Source organism: Mesoplodon mirus, assembly GCF_964341445.2.
Source record: "Mesoplodon mirus genome assembly, chromosome: 4".
Taxonomy (NCBI): Eukaryota; Metazoa; Chordata; class Mammalia; order Artiodactyla; family Ziphiidae; genus Mesoplodon; species Mesoplodon mirus.
The window spans coordinates 176,540,933-176,559,090 of NC_138979.1; the positions used below are offsets into that span (position 1 = coordinate 176,540,933).

The window sequence follows — 18,158 nt, forward strand, 5'->3', positions numbered from 1 at the left end:
AGGCCCTGCTGACATCTTGATTTCAGGGCAGTGAAAATGATTTCAGACAACAAATTTCTGTTGTCTTAAGCCACCAAGTTAATGGCAATCTGTTACAGCAGCCACTGGAAACTGATACATTAGGCCTTAGCCACCACCTTCTGAAATAGATTCTCTAAAGAGGATGCTCTGGAATTCATTTTTTTCAACAAGTACCCAAATTCACACTGAAATGTGAAAAACATCGCTCTAAGCCAGGGGGCTCTAAAGATATGTGATCACCCCAGAGGTTGCAGGAGATGAAGCTCAATAAGAGAAATGGTACAGTACTGGGTGTATGTAATTTACAAAGAAGCAAATATATTTTAGGATGTGTGCTCTAAATTTTTTTCCTGATATGGATAAGCTGGTGCTGTCCAATCAAACTTTCTATGATGACAGAGTTATTCTATATCTGAGCTAATACAGCAGCCACATGTGGCTACTGAGCCCTTGAAATGTGGATAGTGCAACAGAAGAACCTAATTTTTAACTTTACTTCATTTTCATTAGTTTAAATTTAAAGAGCCACGCAGCTACTGTGTTGGACAATGCAGGTTAGAGCCCACTTCTGTGAGGAATGCCTTTAAGTTCACTGCCATGTATGTGCCATGAGGGCAGGGATTCAGGACTGTTTTGTTCACTAGAAGTCCTTCTAGTTTCTAGAAGGCCATAGTAGGTACTTGATGAGTATTTGTCAAATGAGTGGATGGAAAAAATGGATATGTGAATTCCTCTCCCACAGGATTGCAGGAGGAATCTGAAGAAGAATATACATATGTAGATAGGTACAGATACAGGTATATATAAATCTATATAAATATAACTGAATCACTTTGCTGTACACCTGAAACTAACACAACGTTGTAAATTAACTGTACTACAATTTTTTTTAATGGTTAAAAAAAAAAAAAAGAATTGCAGGAGGAAAGAGACCTACAATTGCATCTTGGCCTGATTTCTCACTGCAGTTGAGGATTCTGAGGCTCACAGAGGAGAAGCAACTTTCGCAAGACCACACAGAAAGTGAGAGGACCCAGGACATTGGAGTCTGACTCGCATCCACTTCCCTCTCCTGCCTTTACACCTGCCCCTCCTGGCTGCACCCTGGCCTATTTCTAGAAGCATGTTCCAGGCTAGACAACAGAACACCTTGTTGAAGATGGTGACCATCACTCAGCACCCCTTCTTACCCGCATATAGAATTCTCTGCCCTCATTCCCAGACTTGATCTGGAAAATGTAATAAGCCCCAGGGTAGCGGGTCGTTGCTTGCATTTGGAAGATGTCAGCAGGAACAGAGCGTCCAGACACCACGTCCATATCCCGGTACAAGATGGTGAAGGGCTGGTCTCTGCAGCCAGGATTCTCAGCGGGACACATACAGCGGCTGTTGGAAAGGGAAATCATGTGAGAGCTCGGGAAATCCTTTCCAGATGCTGGATGTACATACTTCCTCGCTTAAAACACTGAAAAGAAGGCCACCCCATTTTTACCATCCAAATGCTGTAACTGTAGAGGCTCTCTACTCCCGGCTCTGGTCTAAAAGCTCTCCAGCATGTAGGTGAGCTCCCTGTTTCCTAGAGAATGGCCTATTCTGGCCAGTCAGCTATTCTTGCTACTAGAGCATAAACCTGAGACGTCTGGTTTTCAGAACACTGGGGACATCCTCTAATGCACTTCACATTTGTCACATATTTAGTCAGAAAAAAGGGCTGCATAGCCCTTCACTTCCCCAGCCATCCATACTCATTGAGAAATTTTTAAAGTGAGAAAGTACATTAGACTGACAGGTCTTGAGTGGTCACTCTACATTTTCTATTGCACTTACCCCAGTCTGTGTGGAATATAATTCAATATTTTCTTTCTCTAAACAAGCACTCAGAACTCACTATGTATAAGATACAACATTAGGACATGACTTTAAGATGTTAGGACATTAATTGCAACAATAAATAAGATCCTGATCTTAAATTCACTCTCTAACAGGCGAAATAAACCACAGACACAAATATCTCTAATACAAAGCATCTAATGTGAAACGCTAGCAATAGCATTATCATAGTATGAAGTTGACTCATTACCAAGGTATGCCTGTTATAGACACCCCTTGATTTATCCTTAAGCACCCCCATCTCTCACCTCATCCTTGAGACTCCCCCTAGGGGGTCAGAGTGCATAACAAGATGAGAACATCTGTTGGTCTATGCCTTGGTGGCCAAAACTGGGAGTAAGCCTTGCTGGGCTTCTGACACTTTCCCTAACTTCCAATCTATCTTCAAAACCTATCAGTTCTACTTCTAAAATGTAGTCCAAATCCAACCACTCCATCTCCACTGTCAGTGCAGTGTCTCACTCACTGTCTCACCTGGACCTCTGTGATGGCCTCCTGTGGTGGAGTAAAGGGTGCTCCCACTCCAATCTATTACGCCACAGGCAGAGTGCCCCTTGTGGAACATGAGTCAGATTATGTCTCTGTCCTGCTTCAAGGTTCTACGGTGGCAGCCATTGCAACTTGGACAAAAACGAAACCCCCATTTTAGCCTCTAAAACCTCATGGGGTCTGGTCTCTGTCCGTTTCTCTAACCTCCTCTTGGGTCACTGTCCATGTCATTCATGAGGCTGCAGTTTCTTCCGGTCCCTGAAGACATCAAGGTCACTCTTGTCTCATAGTCTTTGCACACACTGTTCCCTTTGCTCATCCACCCTCTGTTAACTTCGACTCCCCTTTCCATTCCAGCCCAAGGGTCATCTCCTCAGAGGGGCTTTCGGATTATCCAGGCTAGACCAGGTCCAGCCTACTCTTTCATTTTGTAAATTTCTGTTCTTCCTGTTCACAGCCCCTATTACCATCTATGATCTTGGATTCATTATATGACAATGTGTTTACTGGCTTCTCCTCCACTAGCATAAGAGCAAACACCACAGCACCTGGGAGCAGATGTGGCACAGAACGGGAGCTCAACTAACATTTCATAAGTGAATGTATAAAAAGAATTTTTAAAGTTTAGTTTTTTGTTTGTTTGTTTGTTTGTTTTTAAATTTAAGGTGTCACATTTTATCTATTATCTTTGGCTGTGTTGGGTCTTCGTTTCTGTGTGAGGGCTTTCTCTAGTTGTGGCAAGTGGGGTCCACTCTTCATCGCAATGTGCAGGCCTCTCAGTGTTGTGGCCTCTCCTGTTGCGGAGCACAGGCTCCAGATGCGCAGACTCAATAGTTGTGGCTCACGGGTCCAGTTGCTCCGTGGCATGCGGGATCTTCCCAGACCAGGGCTCGAACCCACGTCCCCTGCATTAGCAGGCAGACTCTCAACCACTGCGCCACCAGGGAAGCCCCTAAAGTTTAGTTTTTTAAGGCTCCATCAAAATATCCAAGTCAAAATGTCCCAGGTGCCAAAATGGCCGCATTAAAATGTCACGTGTCACACAGAAAAGAATTGTTTCCTAAAAGAAGCTTGAAGGAGGGAGAGATGGCTCCTAGCTGAAGAGGATCACAGAGAGCTGGGAGAGGTGACACTGGAGCTCAGATCTGAAAGATGGGGCAAATCTGTCCATGTGACAATGGCAGGAATGCCTTCCATATGACAGAATATTCGGGCATGGAAGCCAGAAGGCTGGACATTCTGTGGCATGGGTGAAAGTGAGAGCAGGTCCTGTTCAGGTTGGTGGGAGTGCAGGACACCTGAACAAGGAAATGAGCTGGATGGGGGTGGCTGGAGTGAAACTGGAATGGGGCCTGGAGACAGGGAGTCTCCCAGGGTTCTCAGTGGCTAGTTGGGGACCTCGCCAGTAACACCAGCTCAGTGCTGCAAGCTGCACCGGGTCAGGTCCCCACCACAGACAAGAGTGGCCTGGAGAAACCCAGGGAGAACCAGGAATGGGAGCTGATGAGGGCAGCCTGAAGCTCTGCTCTGCTGCAAAGGGCCCTGGAACCAGAAATCAAAGAACCCTATTCTAAAGGCTACTTAGAAGCACAGCTCTTAGCAACAAGTGAAGACGTCACTAAGGGACCAGCCTGTCCCTGCTTTGTCCTCTTCTGTCCAGCTTTTGATCAGAGCAGGAAGCACACTGGTAAGCTGTGGATTTCTCTTAGAAACTGCATCCCTACAGGGCATGAACAATAGGCATGTCCATTCATCCCTTTATCTCCAGTGGGAGGGCTGGGCGATGCTCAGGGCATTTGACTGGAAGAGAGAAGTGCAGAAGACATCCCTGCATGTGTGCATGTGAGTGTGTGTGTGTGTGCACACGCGCACACGTGGGCTGAGGAGGAACTCAGATGGTTAAATAGGAGTTAAAGAGAAGGAAAAGGAATTCCTAATACACCAGGGGCAGAAAAACACAGTCCTAGGGCATTCACCTTGTAGAGGTTGTCTTCAATTTAGTTCTCTCCTCAACTCTAATATTTGCCATCTGGTGACTTTGTAAAATCACTATTGTGGGACTTCCCTGGTGGCGCAGTGGTTAAGAATCTGCCTGCCAATGCAGGTTTGATCCCCGGTCCAGGAAGATCCCACAGGCCGCGGAGCAACTAAGCCCATGTGCCACAACTACTGAGCCTGAGTTCTAGAGCCTGCGAGCCACAACTACTGAGCCCATGTGCCACAACTACTGACCTTGTGTGCTGCAACTACTGAAGCCCGCATGCCTAGAGCCCGTGCTCTGCAACAAGAGAAGCCACCGCAATGAGAAGCCCATACACTGCCAGTAAAGAAAGCCCGCGCGCAGCAACAAAAACCCAACTCAACCAAAAATAAATAAATAAATAAATAAATAAATTTTAAAAATCACTATTGTGACATCAAAAACTTGATTAGAGCAAGCTAGGTACCCTCGGTTATCGAGAACTCTCTAGCGACCTCTCTAACCCCTCACTACTCCCAGCAAGGTCCAGGGAGACTGGAAGCATCCATTTCACCTGGGGGCTTGTCTGCAAGGCTGTCTCACATCACCCCAGGCCCACAGAATCAGAATCTGCCTGCTAACAAGATCCTAGGTGGTTCCTATGCACGTGACCTTTGAGAAGTCCAGCTCTAAAAGACTCTGTGTATCCAGAACAAAGTCACTAAAGAGAAAAGGAGGTCCATGAACCCTGCCTCTCCTTTTGGTTAGCTTTCTAGAAAATCTTCATATAGCTCTGGCATGAGTGGGGGAGTGGTAGAGAACAGTGTGTGTGTGTGTGTGTGTGTGTGTGTTGTGTAGTAGGCAGTAGGCCAGGTCTCCCATTGTCCTGGACGTACACTCTCCTTTATACCACACTGACAGCCTTCTGAACCAGGTCCCTCACCATGTTCCTATTTCCCAGGGGAAGCCATGACTTACTTATCGCTGATCCGCAGATAAGGCTCCTCGCAGCGGATGGGGTCAATGCACTTGAAGCCCCCTTGCAAATTGTAGCAAGTTTGCTGCAGGATGCACGTGTGGTTTCTGTGCTCACACTCGTTGATGTCTGAAATGCACAGTAGACAAGAGGCTGAAGCCAGGCAGCACTTCCAAGGTGACAGTCACAGGCCAGATGGGTGGGAATGGGTGGGTGCTGCCTGGGTCTTTCTATAGAGCTATGCTAGCCAATATGGCAGCCACTGGCCACACGTGGTCACTGAGCCCTTGAAATGTGGCTAGTCCAAACCGAGATGTGCTGTTAAGGGGAAACTATATACCAGATTTCGACGACTTAGTAAAACCAAAGAATGTAAAATATCTTATCAAAAATTTTTATATTGAGTACATAGTGGAATGATAATATTTTGGATATATTGCATAAATAAAATATGTTCTTAAAATTAATTTTACCTGTTTCTTTTTACTGTTTTAATGTGACTAGGACATGTTACTAGGACATTTTAAATTACATATGTGGCTCACATTTGTAGCTCACAATATATTTCTACTGCCCGGCACTGCTGTGTGGAGAATTCTTGCTTAGTGTTTGGGTTAGGCAGTTTCAAGGAACTGAAAATGAGTCTGTTGCTCAGCTACCAGCCTTCTCCACTTGCCCCAGTGAGTGGAGCATGGGAGGGAAATCATCTCAAACAGCCAATCTGGAGGAGACCCACCCCTTTCACAGCCTGGGGTCCTGACCCTTGGAGGGACACAGCAGTCAGAGGTGAGAGGTATCCCCGGCATCCATTCTCTAGGAAGTCAGTAGAGAAAAGCTGACCAGGCTTCCCTGCAGGGGCCATGAGAAAACCTGCTCATGGACCAGGGCCAGGCCATAAGATGCCCTGGTCAGGTCTGGAGCAGTCCCCAGAGGGGCCGCAGAGATCTGCCTGGGAAGGCATGACCAGCCACCTGTATCTCCAGAGTTCATTCCAGAAGCGAGAGTGGCCTTGTCCTTTCTGAGGCCAAAGGATGGATTGCAGGGCAGGAAGGCACCAACCCAGGCATCCTGCCCAGAGCCTGCCACTCTGGGAGTCACCAGCACCCACTCACACCCTCACCTCTGTCACCTCCCCCAGGTGAAGACATCCAGGTGACCCCCCCGAGCCAGCCCCACCTCACACCTCCCCTCTGAACAGCCTTACCCTGGCAGCTTCGGTTGTCATCCAGCAGGATGTAGCCAGCTGGGCAGGAGCAGAAGTACGTGCCAGGCTGGTTCACACACTCATGTTGGCAGAGGAACTCAGAGAAGCTGCACTCGTCCATATCTGGGAGAGACAAGTTACACCTGCTGTTTATAATCACAGACTACCCAGGGATGGGAGCTTAGTGCTATTCCAGCTTTATTTATTCCAGCTTCCACACTCTCCTGACACATAGGATAGCTTTACTGCCAAGAAGTTGCTAATTCACTTCTTGAACACTTCTGGTGATGGGGAGCTCACTACCTATCAAGGCTGCCCATTGATATTTGGACAGCTCTAATTGTTAGAAAATTCTCTCCTACATGGAGTTGAAATCTGTCTCCATCAAGCTTCTAACACCCTTTGCCTCTGGCTCAGCTACATCATCTACTCATCACTGGCTCATTTTTGCTGTATAGGTGAATCCACCCTCCACCTCTGGAGGTGAGATTTGTTTGCCTGCTGGAGTTTTCTGGGTGCAGAGCTCTTCCCCCAGACCTAAAAACATTCACTGGCCCCAGTCTTCTGAAAGGGCAATTTTACCAGGGCTAACTCCCCTCTAATCTCCTGCAAGTTGAGAAACAATATTATTCCGAAAATCACAACTAAAAGGGACATCTCCAGAAGGCCAGGGGATGTGAATTATAAAACTTCAGGGACTTCCCTGGTGGTCCAGTGGTTAAGACTTCGCCTTCCAACGCAGGGGATAAGGGTTTGACCCCTGGTCGGGGAGCTAAGATTCCACATGCCTCCCGGCCAAAAAACCAAAACATAAAACAGAAGCAATATTGTAACAAATTCAATAAAGACTTTAGAAATGGTCCACATCAAAAAAGTCTTTTAAAAAAAGCAAACAGGGCTTCCCTGGTGGCACAGTGGTTGAGAATCTGCCTGCCAATGCAGGGGACACGGGTTCAAGCCCTGGTCTGGGAAGATACCACATGCCGCGGAGCAACTAGGCCCGTGCGCCACAACTACTGAGCCTGAGCGTCTGGAGCCTGTGCTCCGCAACAAGAGAGGCCGGGATAGTGAGAGGCCCACGCACCGCGATGAAGAGTGGCCCCCACTTGCCACAACTAGAGAAAAGCCCTCGCACAGAAACGAAGACCGAACACAGCCAAAAATAAATAAATAAACAAATGTGGGGTTTAAAAAAAAAAGAAATTACATTTAAAAACCAAACAAACAAAAAACCAAACAAACAAAAAGAACTTCATTGTGTCCAAAAACCTGCTTGAAAGAGGAAACTGGAGTGGCATGGGGTGGCCCTCCTGCCTCAGGTGATCCCTGGGACGTGGGACCTGGCGCTGGGCCAACTCTCCAGCCGCAGAGGTGGGGACGTAAAGGGGGAGCCATAGAACTTTTAGACTGTGGCCGCTGATGCAGAAGCAGGCGTTCCAGAAAAGCCAACTCTTCATCACACACAGCGTTTGGCAACAGAGCCCCCATTTGAGCCTCATGCGATAAGTACGCCAAAGAAAACATGTTTTTCTTTCATTTGTTGTTTCCCGAAAACTTGCTTTCTCTGTTTTCCCCATGTGCCGTGTCCTCGGATTGCTCTCTGGAATCACCCAGAGAGGGTGTCAGCGCACGTGAGGCTCCTTCTCCACCATCTGATAATTCCAGGGGTTACATGCCTGACGTCTCTCACATTCGAGAGGGAAAAACTCCTTCCCTTTTCTCCCAGGGGCCTTTGGGCGACAGGTTATGAGCCAGCAGAATTGGGAGGCCGACTTGAAAATTTAAATGATAGGGAGGGTGGGAGGGAGACGCAAGAGGGAGGAGATACGGGGATATATGTATATGTATAGCTGATTCACTTTGTTATAAAGCAGAAACTAACACAACATTGTAAAGCAATTATACTCCAATAAAGATGTTAAAAAAAAAAAACCCTCACACTCAGTGAGTCACATCTGCTCTGTCCTGCCCGCCTCCAGCTCCCCGGGAGCCTCAGAGAGTCTGGTCTTGGCCCCAGCCAACCTAACAGAGAGTGTCCTGCTTATTTCTGTTAAACTTGTAGATTCCATTCATACCTTTCGTAGAAGCAGTGGTAAAACCTGTCATTTCCTGAGAGCTTGCTATGTAGCAAGCCCTGGCTTAGATGCTTTACATGCCTCATTTTATTTAATCCTCACCTCGGCCCTAGAAGGAGGTGCAATTACTAACCACACCTTACAGAGAGAAAATGGAGGCTCACAGAAGTTAGGTAACGTAACTAAATTCCTGATACTGAGTAAGCAGGAAAGCTGGGATTTGAACCCAGCCAGCGGCCCTCCAGATCCTACACTTGTCAGCACATTGCCATAATGTCTCCCTAAATGTAAATCATGCTCAGGACTTCAAACTGGTGGATCTGGGGAGCCCTAGGGGTGGGAAATCCCCTGAGCGGGGCTAGCCCCAGTGCAGATGGAGAGGGTAGCACCCATCTCCACCTAACAGACCCGCTCAGTTTATCTCGGTCAAAATCCCCAGACTTTACTAAGGGCTGTGTCTCCATCCTCCACTTGAAATACAAAAGCTGAAATACAAGGCTGGTTCTGGCAGGGAGCCCACATGAGGCCATTTTCACACATCCACATGAGAACCCACCATGGTTTCCAGGGTCAGCTCACTTAGCAAATCTCTAAGGGACACGGCTAGGAAGGGTCTGGGGCTGCACAGAGGGGCCCCACCAGCTGGGATAACACAGTGAAGGTAACAGTTCCTGGGGGCCAAACAAGCAGCACAGAAAGGCAGTAAGTAGGAGGGGAGAGACAGCAAACTCCCTGAAAACATCCCTGCCTACTCTTGGGCCAGCCCTAAAGCCCGCAGTGGACAAGAAAGTGGGCATCGTGGTGAACGTGGAGAAGACGGCCATTTTGGTTAAAGTGAGTCAACTGAAAATCTTTGCCAAACCACCAAGGATGGCTTCTTGAAAAGCCAAAAGTCCCTCACACCTACACTTAGAGAAAGTAAGTTAACACATAATGACACTTAGTTACTACAGCTCATTTAATCTTTATGAGCACCCTGTGAAGGTGTTTATTTGTTTTGTAACAAATGGGGAAACTGAGGCTCAGGAAGTGACTTGGCCAGGGAAAGTACTAAACAGGAGAACCAGACTTTGAACTTGGCTCCGTCTGATTCCACAGTCGCTCTCCCATACCTCCTGTGCAGGTGGCCGATAACCATCTGTGGATGGGCAGACAATTCTCCAAAAATGAATAATCCCATCTCATCATGCTAAACTTTCCACCTTTTAGTTCCTTGGCCCAGATTCCCCAAAGGAGTGCCATGGCAGGAGGAAGGGGGCGGGCGGTGAAATCTAGGAAGAAAGTAGCTTTTCATGACTGAGGGTATTTTATGGCTGTTTCTGGGACTGACATTTAATCGATCTAAGGCTCTCTGTAACTGCCTACTTGCAGCTCTGGCTTTCCTGGCCCTGGGGAGAAGTGTTCATTTGTTTCAGAGAATTCTGTCCCTAGAACACTCCAGTCCTAAGTGAAGCTATTACACAAGTCCCATTCATGAAACCCAGGATTAGGAAATTTTCCACTCTGGAGGACAAAAAGATTTTCACACCCTCGGGTATGGCCCACTCATTTTGAAAAATACAGGGAAGCATCATTAATTTGTACTGTGCTCGTTTACAATTGCTGTTGACGCTAAAAGTGGATGGAATAGAGTTTAATTCAACATTTACAAAAAATAGGGCAAGAAAGAAAAGAAGGAAAAATTAAGCAAAGGACGAGCTGTACGTGGCTCTGTGCAGGATGCTACAGGAACAAATATGAGTAAGATGCTGTCTCTATGCTCAAGGAGTTTACAAGAGTTTACACGTTTCTAAGAAAGTTATAATAGTGTCCATACGCTAGCTTGGGCAGAGTCATAGTTTCTTGGGCTTGGAAGGAATTTGCGAAAGGTCAACAGAGCCATCTATGTTTTCACAACAAATTAAGATTTTACTCGTTCAACATCCAATCATTCATTAGTTGATTTACAAACTAGTTATTGCATGCTCGCGGTGTGCCAGGGCTGGAGCTAGGCACTGAGTGTAGAGATTTTAATAGTTTACATACACAGTCTCATTCATTCAACACTCCCCCTCCCAACCCTACCCCGTGAGACTTGCTCTTATTCTTGCTATTATTCTATTAGTACTATTTGAACTACCCCCAAGACTTGACTCAGTGCTGGGTGAGGACATATAACTCAACCCAACATGGGATATTAGGCAACTCCTTTTCCTCTTCAACGTCATGTCAGACCCTAAAAGGTAGCTCCACTGATTTTTGCGCTAAGGGTCAAATGACAAGGACATGGGACTGCACTCCACCTTTCGGGAAGTGACTCATCTCTGTTTTGTGTGGTTGTGACCCACTGCACTGGAAAATGTCCCAAACTGGAGATGTGTCTGGGAAATGAGAGGAAACACCTGTGAAGAAAGCCCCCGGCCCTGTGCCCCTAGTACAGGTGGAAGTCTCCAACGCCAAGCCCATTACCACTGCAATGAACTCCATCATCCTCAAGTTCATATCCCGGGTCGCAGCGGCAGATGAAAGAGCCATAGGTGTTGACGCAGGTTTGCACGCAGGGGTTCTCAGTTGCACACTCGTTCACATCTGTGGAAAACCAAAGCACATCACCGACCATTCCCACAACAGAACATTTGTACTAGCCAGGCAGTAAAAGGCACCAGCAACAAAATTACTACCACTAGGAGACCAGATCCACAGGCACCAAGGGTCTCCATCTAGGACCAATCAGATGGAGAGCTCAGACCCCAGAGTGTTCACTGAAGAACCAGGGCCTCCATTCAAACGTCCCTTCTGGGGTTGCAAGCTGGGAAGGGTGGAAATGGCATGTATACATATCATATACATGTATACACAGGTACACGTATACACCTCCTAGGAAGTCCACTCTCCAAGGCTCACCAATGGGAATTTCTAGGCAACACCTGCTCTTTCCCATCACCGACTGAATTCATCCCCAATTAGCTCTTCCCTCACCTCCATTGACTTTGAAGTTCCAGGTAAAGAGGTAAATAATCATGACAATTTAAATAATAACTCTATTCATTACTGCCGTGGACTGAATTGTGTCCCCTCCAAAATTCATATGCTAAAACCCTCACTCCCAAATGTGATGATATTTGGAGATGGGGCCTTTAGGAGGTAATTTAAGTTAAATGAACTCATAGGGTGGGGCCCTCATGATGGGATTAGTGCCCTTATAAAAAAGAAGCACCAGAGAGCTTGCTCTTGTTCTTTCTTTCATGTGAGACATAGGGAGAAGGCGGCCACCTACAGGATGGGAAGAGAAGCCTCACAAGCACCCAACCATGCTGGCACCTTAACCTTGGACTTTCAGCCTCCCCACCTGTGAGAAAATAAATTTCTGTTGTTTAAGCCACCCAGTTTATGGTATTTTGTCATGGCAGCCTGAGCTGGCTAGGACAGTTAGACAGAAATAATGTCACTGATTATTACAAAATGATCTCACACTCACAGGAGACTTACATCCCTGTTTCAGGACCATCACCCCATGTTACAAGTTCAGTAGAATAAGGAGAAGACCACAAAGGGGCACAAGGAAACTTTAGGAGTGATGGAATATTCATTATCTTGAGTTGGTGATAGTTTCATGGGGGTCAAAGTGCATGAAATCATGTACCTTTAATAGTGCAGTTCATTTTACGTCAATTATATGTCAACAAAGATGTTTACCTCTGTTTTTTTTTTTTTTTTTTTTTTTTGTATTTTTCTTGCGGTACGCGGGCTTCTCACTGCTGTGGCCTCTCCCGTTGTGGAGCATAGGCTCCAGACGCACAGGCCCAGCAGCCATGGCTCACGGGCCCAGCCGCTCGGCGGCATGTGGGATCCTCCCAGACCGGGGCTTGAACCCATGTCCCCTGCATCGGCAGGCGGACTCTCAACCACTGCGCCACCAGGGAAGCCCAGCTGAGAGAATTTGTATCCCCTTCAAAGTCCAGGTTAGCCTCTGGAGACTCTTAACAGAGATTTGAGGGCTTTCAGAGCTAAAAGGTAAGTGGCTTGAGAAGTTTTTCTTAAAGAAGAGGGCAATCCCAGGCCCACACAGCTCCTGCTTCCTGGCATTTTTGAAACTTTCAGAGGGGAAAGAAAAAACAGATGGCCATGCATGGAGGGTGGCCATGCATGGAGGGTCCAGTGAGATACCAGTCTCCACTGGTGCCCAATGGGAGTCTAGAGGCTGTCCACCCAGGAGGCCAGGAAAATGTCGTGGTGCCAGGCTGTTGAGTGCAAGTTCAGGCAGAACAGCACTAATGAGCATTAAGGGCTGCAGTCCTCGGCTTCCGGCTGGATGCTGGCCATGCAAGGTGAATGAGCTTACGGCCCACCCTCTCACAGCTCTCAGCTGCTTGTGCTTCTGCTCCCTGGGGCCCTGGCTGCCCTCTCCTGCCACTCCTGGCATGCACACGTGCGCAAATGCCCTTCGGAGTCCTTTGGGAGAAGACCACATCCCACTCCAACTTGCTGGACAGGAAGGCTGGACCCTTAGGCTCTACACTCATCTCAGAGCTGTGTGACTCTGGCCAAGTTGCTTAACCTTTCTGAGCCTTGATTTCCTCATCTGCCCTGCCTACCTCATAAGGTTATTGTTGGAGTTCAGTGAAATGAACAAACGTGACAGTGTTTTGAAGAGGGAGGGCAAAGCACTCTTCCTTGCTTGAGGTGTTAGGAATACAAAAGCTCGCCAGAGTATGTAACATCCTGTGTTGCTGCGGGCCCTGCTGATGCAATATCCCAGTGGCCAAGTGCCCAGTGTCCAGGCCTGGAGGCCGTGCCTGCTGCTTTATCACACTGCTGGACTTGGCACTGCCAGGTATGTTAACTGTTCCTCGTCAAAGGCCGGTCCCTGAAGGACACATGGGCCTTTTGGCTCTTCTGTGCGTGGCTGTTCCTTAGTGGGCACTGGGGGAAAACCTGGGCTGGCAACTCGAGCATCCAGCCCTGGCACAGAGAAGTCTGCATCTGCTCTAAGCTGCTTATCACAGCAGCAAAGGAGCCAGGCGCCTGCTCCCTGCTCTATCAGCTCCCTCAACCTCCAGCCCAGGCTCTGCTCTCAAAAGAAAATGAGTTCCCCTGGCGAGAGCAACACAGTCGAGACTTCTTGGAACAAGCAGCAGAACCAACTTTGGAAGAGAAACTTAGAAAGAATCCAGGATCCAACTCTTTAACGCTGATGCCTTCCTGTTTACCCAATGATTTAGATACGATTAAACTAATGGAGACATAATATCCTCCAAGTAGCTGGCCAGGAGCCTGCCAGCCAGACCTCGAATGGTGTGACAAGGAAATGGATCCTGCAAAACCTGGTGACAGGCTCCAAACAAAGACCTCATTCTGAGTCTCCGGCGCTGCCTCCACCCTGGATGGGGCAGCTGCCAGGGCCTGGAGGCCCGGGCAGCGGGCTGGGGGCGGGGAGCTTGAGGCCAGGCAGGACTTGCACTAATACTTGGGTCTTAAGTCCCCCACTCACTTCCTGAGCAGAAGAAGCCTTCAGATGGAGGCAATAGGGCTGGAACTTGTTTTTCTTACTTATCAGTATTTGAAGTGATCATGTGAAAGTCAGAAAATGCCTTTGTGTCTTTCATTCTGTTACTGCAGGGATTGCTGGGTTGTAGGGGAAGTGACCACCACCTCTGGACGCTCTGCTAAATAACAGGCCCTCCTAACATGGGTGAGGGGAAACTGTACGGAGAGGCATCAAAGTTGCCCGTGAAAACCCTGCATAGAGTGTACCTGAATATTTCGCAATTCATCCAGAATCAGGAGCCCTCTCTCCTCATCTCTCTTTGGGCCTCAGGAATTGAACTCAGGCTATAGGACATGTGAGAACATTTCTGATTGGCCAAAAAAAGCTGGCAAGGCTACTTGTGGATAGCAGATACAAAGAGAGAAGCAAATCCATGAAATCATAAGCTCCCAGCTGGTGGATGACTGTGGTTCTAATTTCAGCAATACTCAGAGGACATTCTGACATGTTTCACATAACCTCAGTTAGGATCTCAGGTTTCTGTAAACAGTGGGATGGGCAGGCAGTGACTATGAGTGGAAATACACTTTAACAACAGTGTTTCCCACCAACATAAACTGTCAGACTCTGAAGAAGACAGCATCTAGGGTTTCACATTGTGTTCCAGTTATCATTCACATCACATACCTTGGCAAGACCTTCCATCCTCGTTGAGGGTGAAACCAGGGTTGCACGTACAAGAATAAGATCCAGGAACATTCGCACACAGCTGCTGACAGTAGCCATAGCGACATTCATCAATGTCTGGAAACAGAATTGCAAGCAAGGTAAGATATTTTTTCTTCTCAATCACCGATGCCACCCCAGCATCATTACTGCCTGTCTCTTCTGGAGCAGGATCACAAAGGGAAGCATTGAGGAACGAACACAACAACAGCAGCTACTAAGCGTCAGGGGTGGTGATGCCCTCTGGATTTCGGGCTCAATCTCTCTACCATCCTCTCTGACCCATCTCAGTGCTATGAACACCTGAACCTATACTGAAAGCTGTAGAAGAAATTTCTGCTTAGAGTGGAACATTGGTCAAGATGGCCTCTAAGATTTTATGCAAATCTAAGATTTAACGCTTAGGTTTATCCAACACCAAGAGTCACTCTAAGATCCTACTTAAACGTGTCATTGCCCTGGAAAGGGACAAGTTGGCTTAAAGTGTAAGAGGAATCCATAGCCTGGCTCCTGTAGGCTCTTTGCCAGCTCCACTAATAATGAATATGTCCAGCTGTCAGGAACAAGAGTGAGTGTAGGCCAGGTCAAGCTGGGTAGCACTGTGGTCTGGAGACCTATGAATCCAGGAACACAAGGATGCCGGAGCTGGCCTTGGATCTCCTCCTTGTAGCAGAGCGGACATAAAACTCTGGATAAACACACCTCTTCCAAGCCCTGATTGGCCTTTCCTGAGCAAGCAGCTATGTGGGTGAATGGTTCCTTTTAGCAGAGCCACGCTGACATGTACCAGTCAACAGGGAGGCTGATGTCACTGGGAAAGCACTTCTCAATACCCCAAGCTGATGGGCTGACGGGCTGACAGCTGGAGAACTCACTCCTGCAGGATAGGGTGTTTCGAATGAAGCCCCCAGGTGGGGACCAAGTCTCACCTGACGATAGCTATAACTGGTCCTTATTTCATCCTCACCTCCCCCTAAACGTTCCCCCTCTGGTACCCCACTTCCTTTGGAACCAGGGTCCACCAAGGGCTCCGAAGGCCAGCTCAGAACTTGTCTCTGTGCCTGGTTTCTACCACCTACTGCCAAAAAGGACCCCATCTCCACCTTACTCACTGGTCAGCCCTCCTCAGGAACCGTGCCCTGCCCTGGTCATTCTGTTTCATCTCTTGAGTCGCAGCTACTTCTAACCTGGCTCACCCCACTGCCCACCAAGTGCCATGCAGCTCCTGCTTATAAAGAACATTGACTTGTGCAGTTGCTGATCCTGACACTGACTTGTGCAGTTGCTGATCCTGACCTCTTACGTGGGTGCAGTTGGGCACGTCCCCAAGCCACGGAGGCAGCAGGGGGAAAAGAGGGCATCTTCTGCCGAGGGGTACCTTGGAAGAAAGGCGATTCCCAGCCCCTTATTTTTCTGCCAAAGCAATGCCTCCAAAGTCGCACAGAGGGGGTGGCGGATGGCTATGGAATTTGCATTTTGAAAGAGAAAGAAGAGTTTGGCTGAGAGAAGGCATGAGTTTAGCCCATACTGAGGAAAGGTCTTCACTTTGGATGTAAAGGGTAAGCAGGCCATGCATGCGGCGCCACGTCAGGCCTCCAGGAGCATGCCTCCAAAAGCTTCATGCTCTGTGGAAGAGAACAACCCCCCCGGTAGAGGAATGTCCCAATTACTGCCCCCACTCAGATAGGGAGAGGTTTCCTGGCCCCAAGGTCTCTGTAATCTGGCCTGTATGTCCTGGTCACCTGGTTCTCTCTAGCACCTTCTTGTGGTGGAAAAAACTGGACTGAGAAACAGGAGACAGATTTTAGACCAACTCACTCTAACTTTGTCCAACACGTTCCTCTTCTTTGAGTCTCAGTTTCCAACTCTATAAAAGTTGGATGACATAATATCTAACACCCCTTCCAGCTCTGAAATTCTACATACTGACTTCCCATACAAATAACTCACACTGGTCTGCTTATGTTCAAATCAGTGGCATCAAATTTTCCATAATAGCTGAGGTTGGTTAAAATGCAAAGCAATCATCATATTTACAAATGCCCATGTGCAGCCAGCTCTTTGGTGCCTGGAAAGAAGAACCAAGTCAAGTCTAGGCTGGCTTGTCAGACCCCAGGATGCTTTGGACAGGGCTCTAGAGGAGACCTCAGCTCAGTTTCAATCAAGAAAGACCTGGAAAGAAGAACCTTGTTGTTTGTTTGTTTCCATGATGTTGTTTGGATTGGTTTCTCAGCTCCTCCAGGACTGACTTCCGGGAGACAGAATAGCATCGTAGAGGATTTAAACTAGTAGGGCTTTTCCAAGAAAACAGCAAAGAAATCTCACCCTACAGAGAGAAACTGAAGTGACAGCTAGAGATTGCTATGAATTCATTCACTTGGCTAAACCAAAAACTAGAGGAGAAGAAAGGAAAACAGCCCTCCAGTAAAAATAAACAGAGAGATCATATAGCCGATGCCAACCGCAAGAGACAAAATTCTCAATTGGTGCTGACTGACTCCTTAAAAAAAGACCACAGCTAGTAGGGTGGGCGTGGGGTAGGGGCTGTGATGGGGTATTAGGAGGAGATGATATTAGACCAGAATCCGCTGACCCACATTTGAGACTTCGGACGTTTCTGTGACTGAGCAAGAATTCCCTTCTCTTGGTATGATTTCTAACTGGGACAGAATAACCCTCACCTCTATCACTTCCTGCCTTGGTTATCGACTTCCTAAAGGCAGAAGGAAGGTCTAGGTAGAATCAAACATGAACCCTTAAAAAGTACATTCAAAAACTCTGAGGACGACATGCAGGGATGCGGTGATGGTGACAACTGATTTTAAAGGGTGGTACTACGAGTAAGCACAACAGCCTTCTGCTTCTCCCACCCCCAAAGAGAAGCCCGCTGCCCTTAGACCACCAGCCATGCCCACATTTCACTACACCCAACACAAGCATTAACGCTCAAGCGTTTCTGTGTAGCCCACAGAGCTCTTACCTAAGCACTGGCCTTCGAGCAGCCAATAGCCGTCAGTGCAGGAGCAGGTATACCCTCCTTCTGTGTTGATGCAAATCTGGGTAGGGTTGCACTGGTGGGAATCCGTTGCACACTCGTCCACGTCTGTAACACAGACATATTCCAAAGAATGTCACTTACATGTTTAAAGCCCTGCAGCCACTAGAGGCGCCAGCTGCTTGCTTGTCTGGCTGGGAGGCAGTTGATAATATCCCTGGGTTATATCCAAGGAGACGGAAGCACCTCCCTAACAGGTACCACTAGGAGACCCCGACCTTTTCAGAGGGGGCAGGGCCAATCTGCTCCCTGGAAATCCACAAGGGAAATGGCCAAAAAGAGAACACACATCCTT

The 18,158-nt window shown here is 47.8% G+C and overlaps 1 protein-coding gene across 2 annotated transcripts in view; it reads right to left on the bottom strand.

Annotated features, from left to right (window-relative positions):
- Positions 1–18,158, bottom strand: part of FBLN5 (fibulin 5) — an 85,387-nt gene that overhangs the window by 7,617 nt on the left and 59,612 nt on the right. For both annotated transcript variants that reach the window (XM_082617831.1, XM_082617830.1), the window contains exons 5-10: positions 17,789–17,911; positions 14,770–14,886; positions 11,064–11,183; positions 6,541–6,663; positions 5,339–5,465; positions 1,212–1,407 (exon numbers count right to left, since the gene is read on the bottom strand). In XM_082617831.1, the coding sequence (XP_082473957.1) occupies positions 1,212–1,407; positions 5,339–5,465; positions 6,541–6,663; positions 11,064–11,183; positions 14,770–14,886; positions 17,789–17,911 (806 nt within the window). The remainder of the gene's footprint in view (positions 1–1,211; positions 1,408–5,338; positions 5,466–6,540; positions 6,664–11,063; positions 11,184–14,769; positions 14,887–17,788; positions 17,912–18,158) is intronic.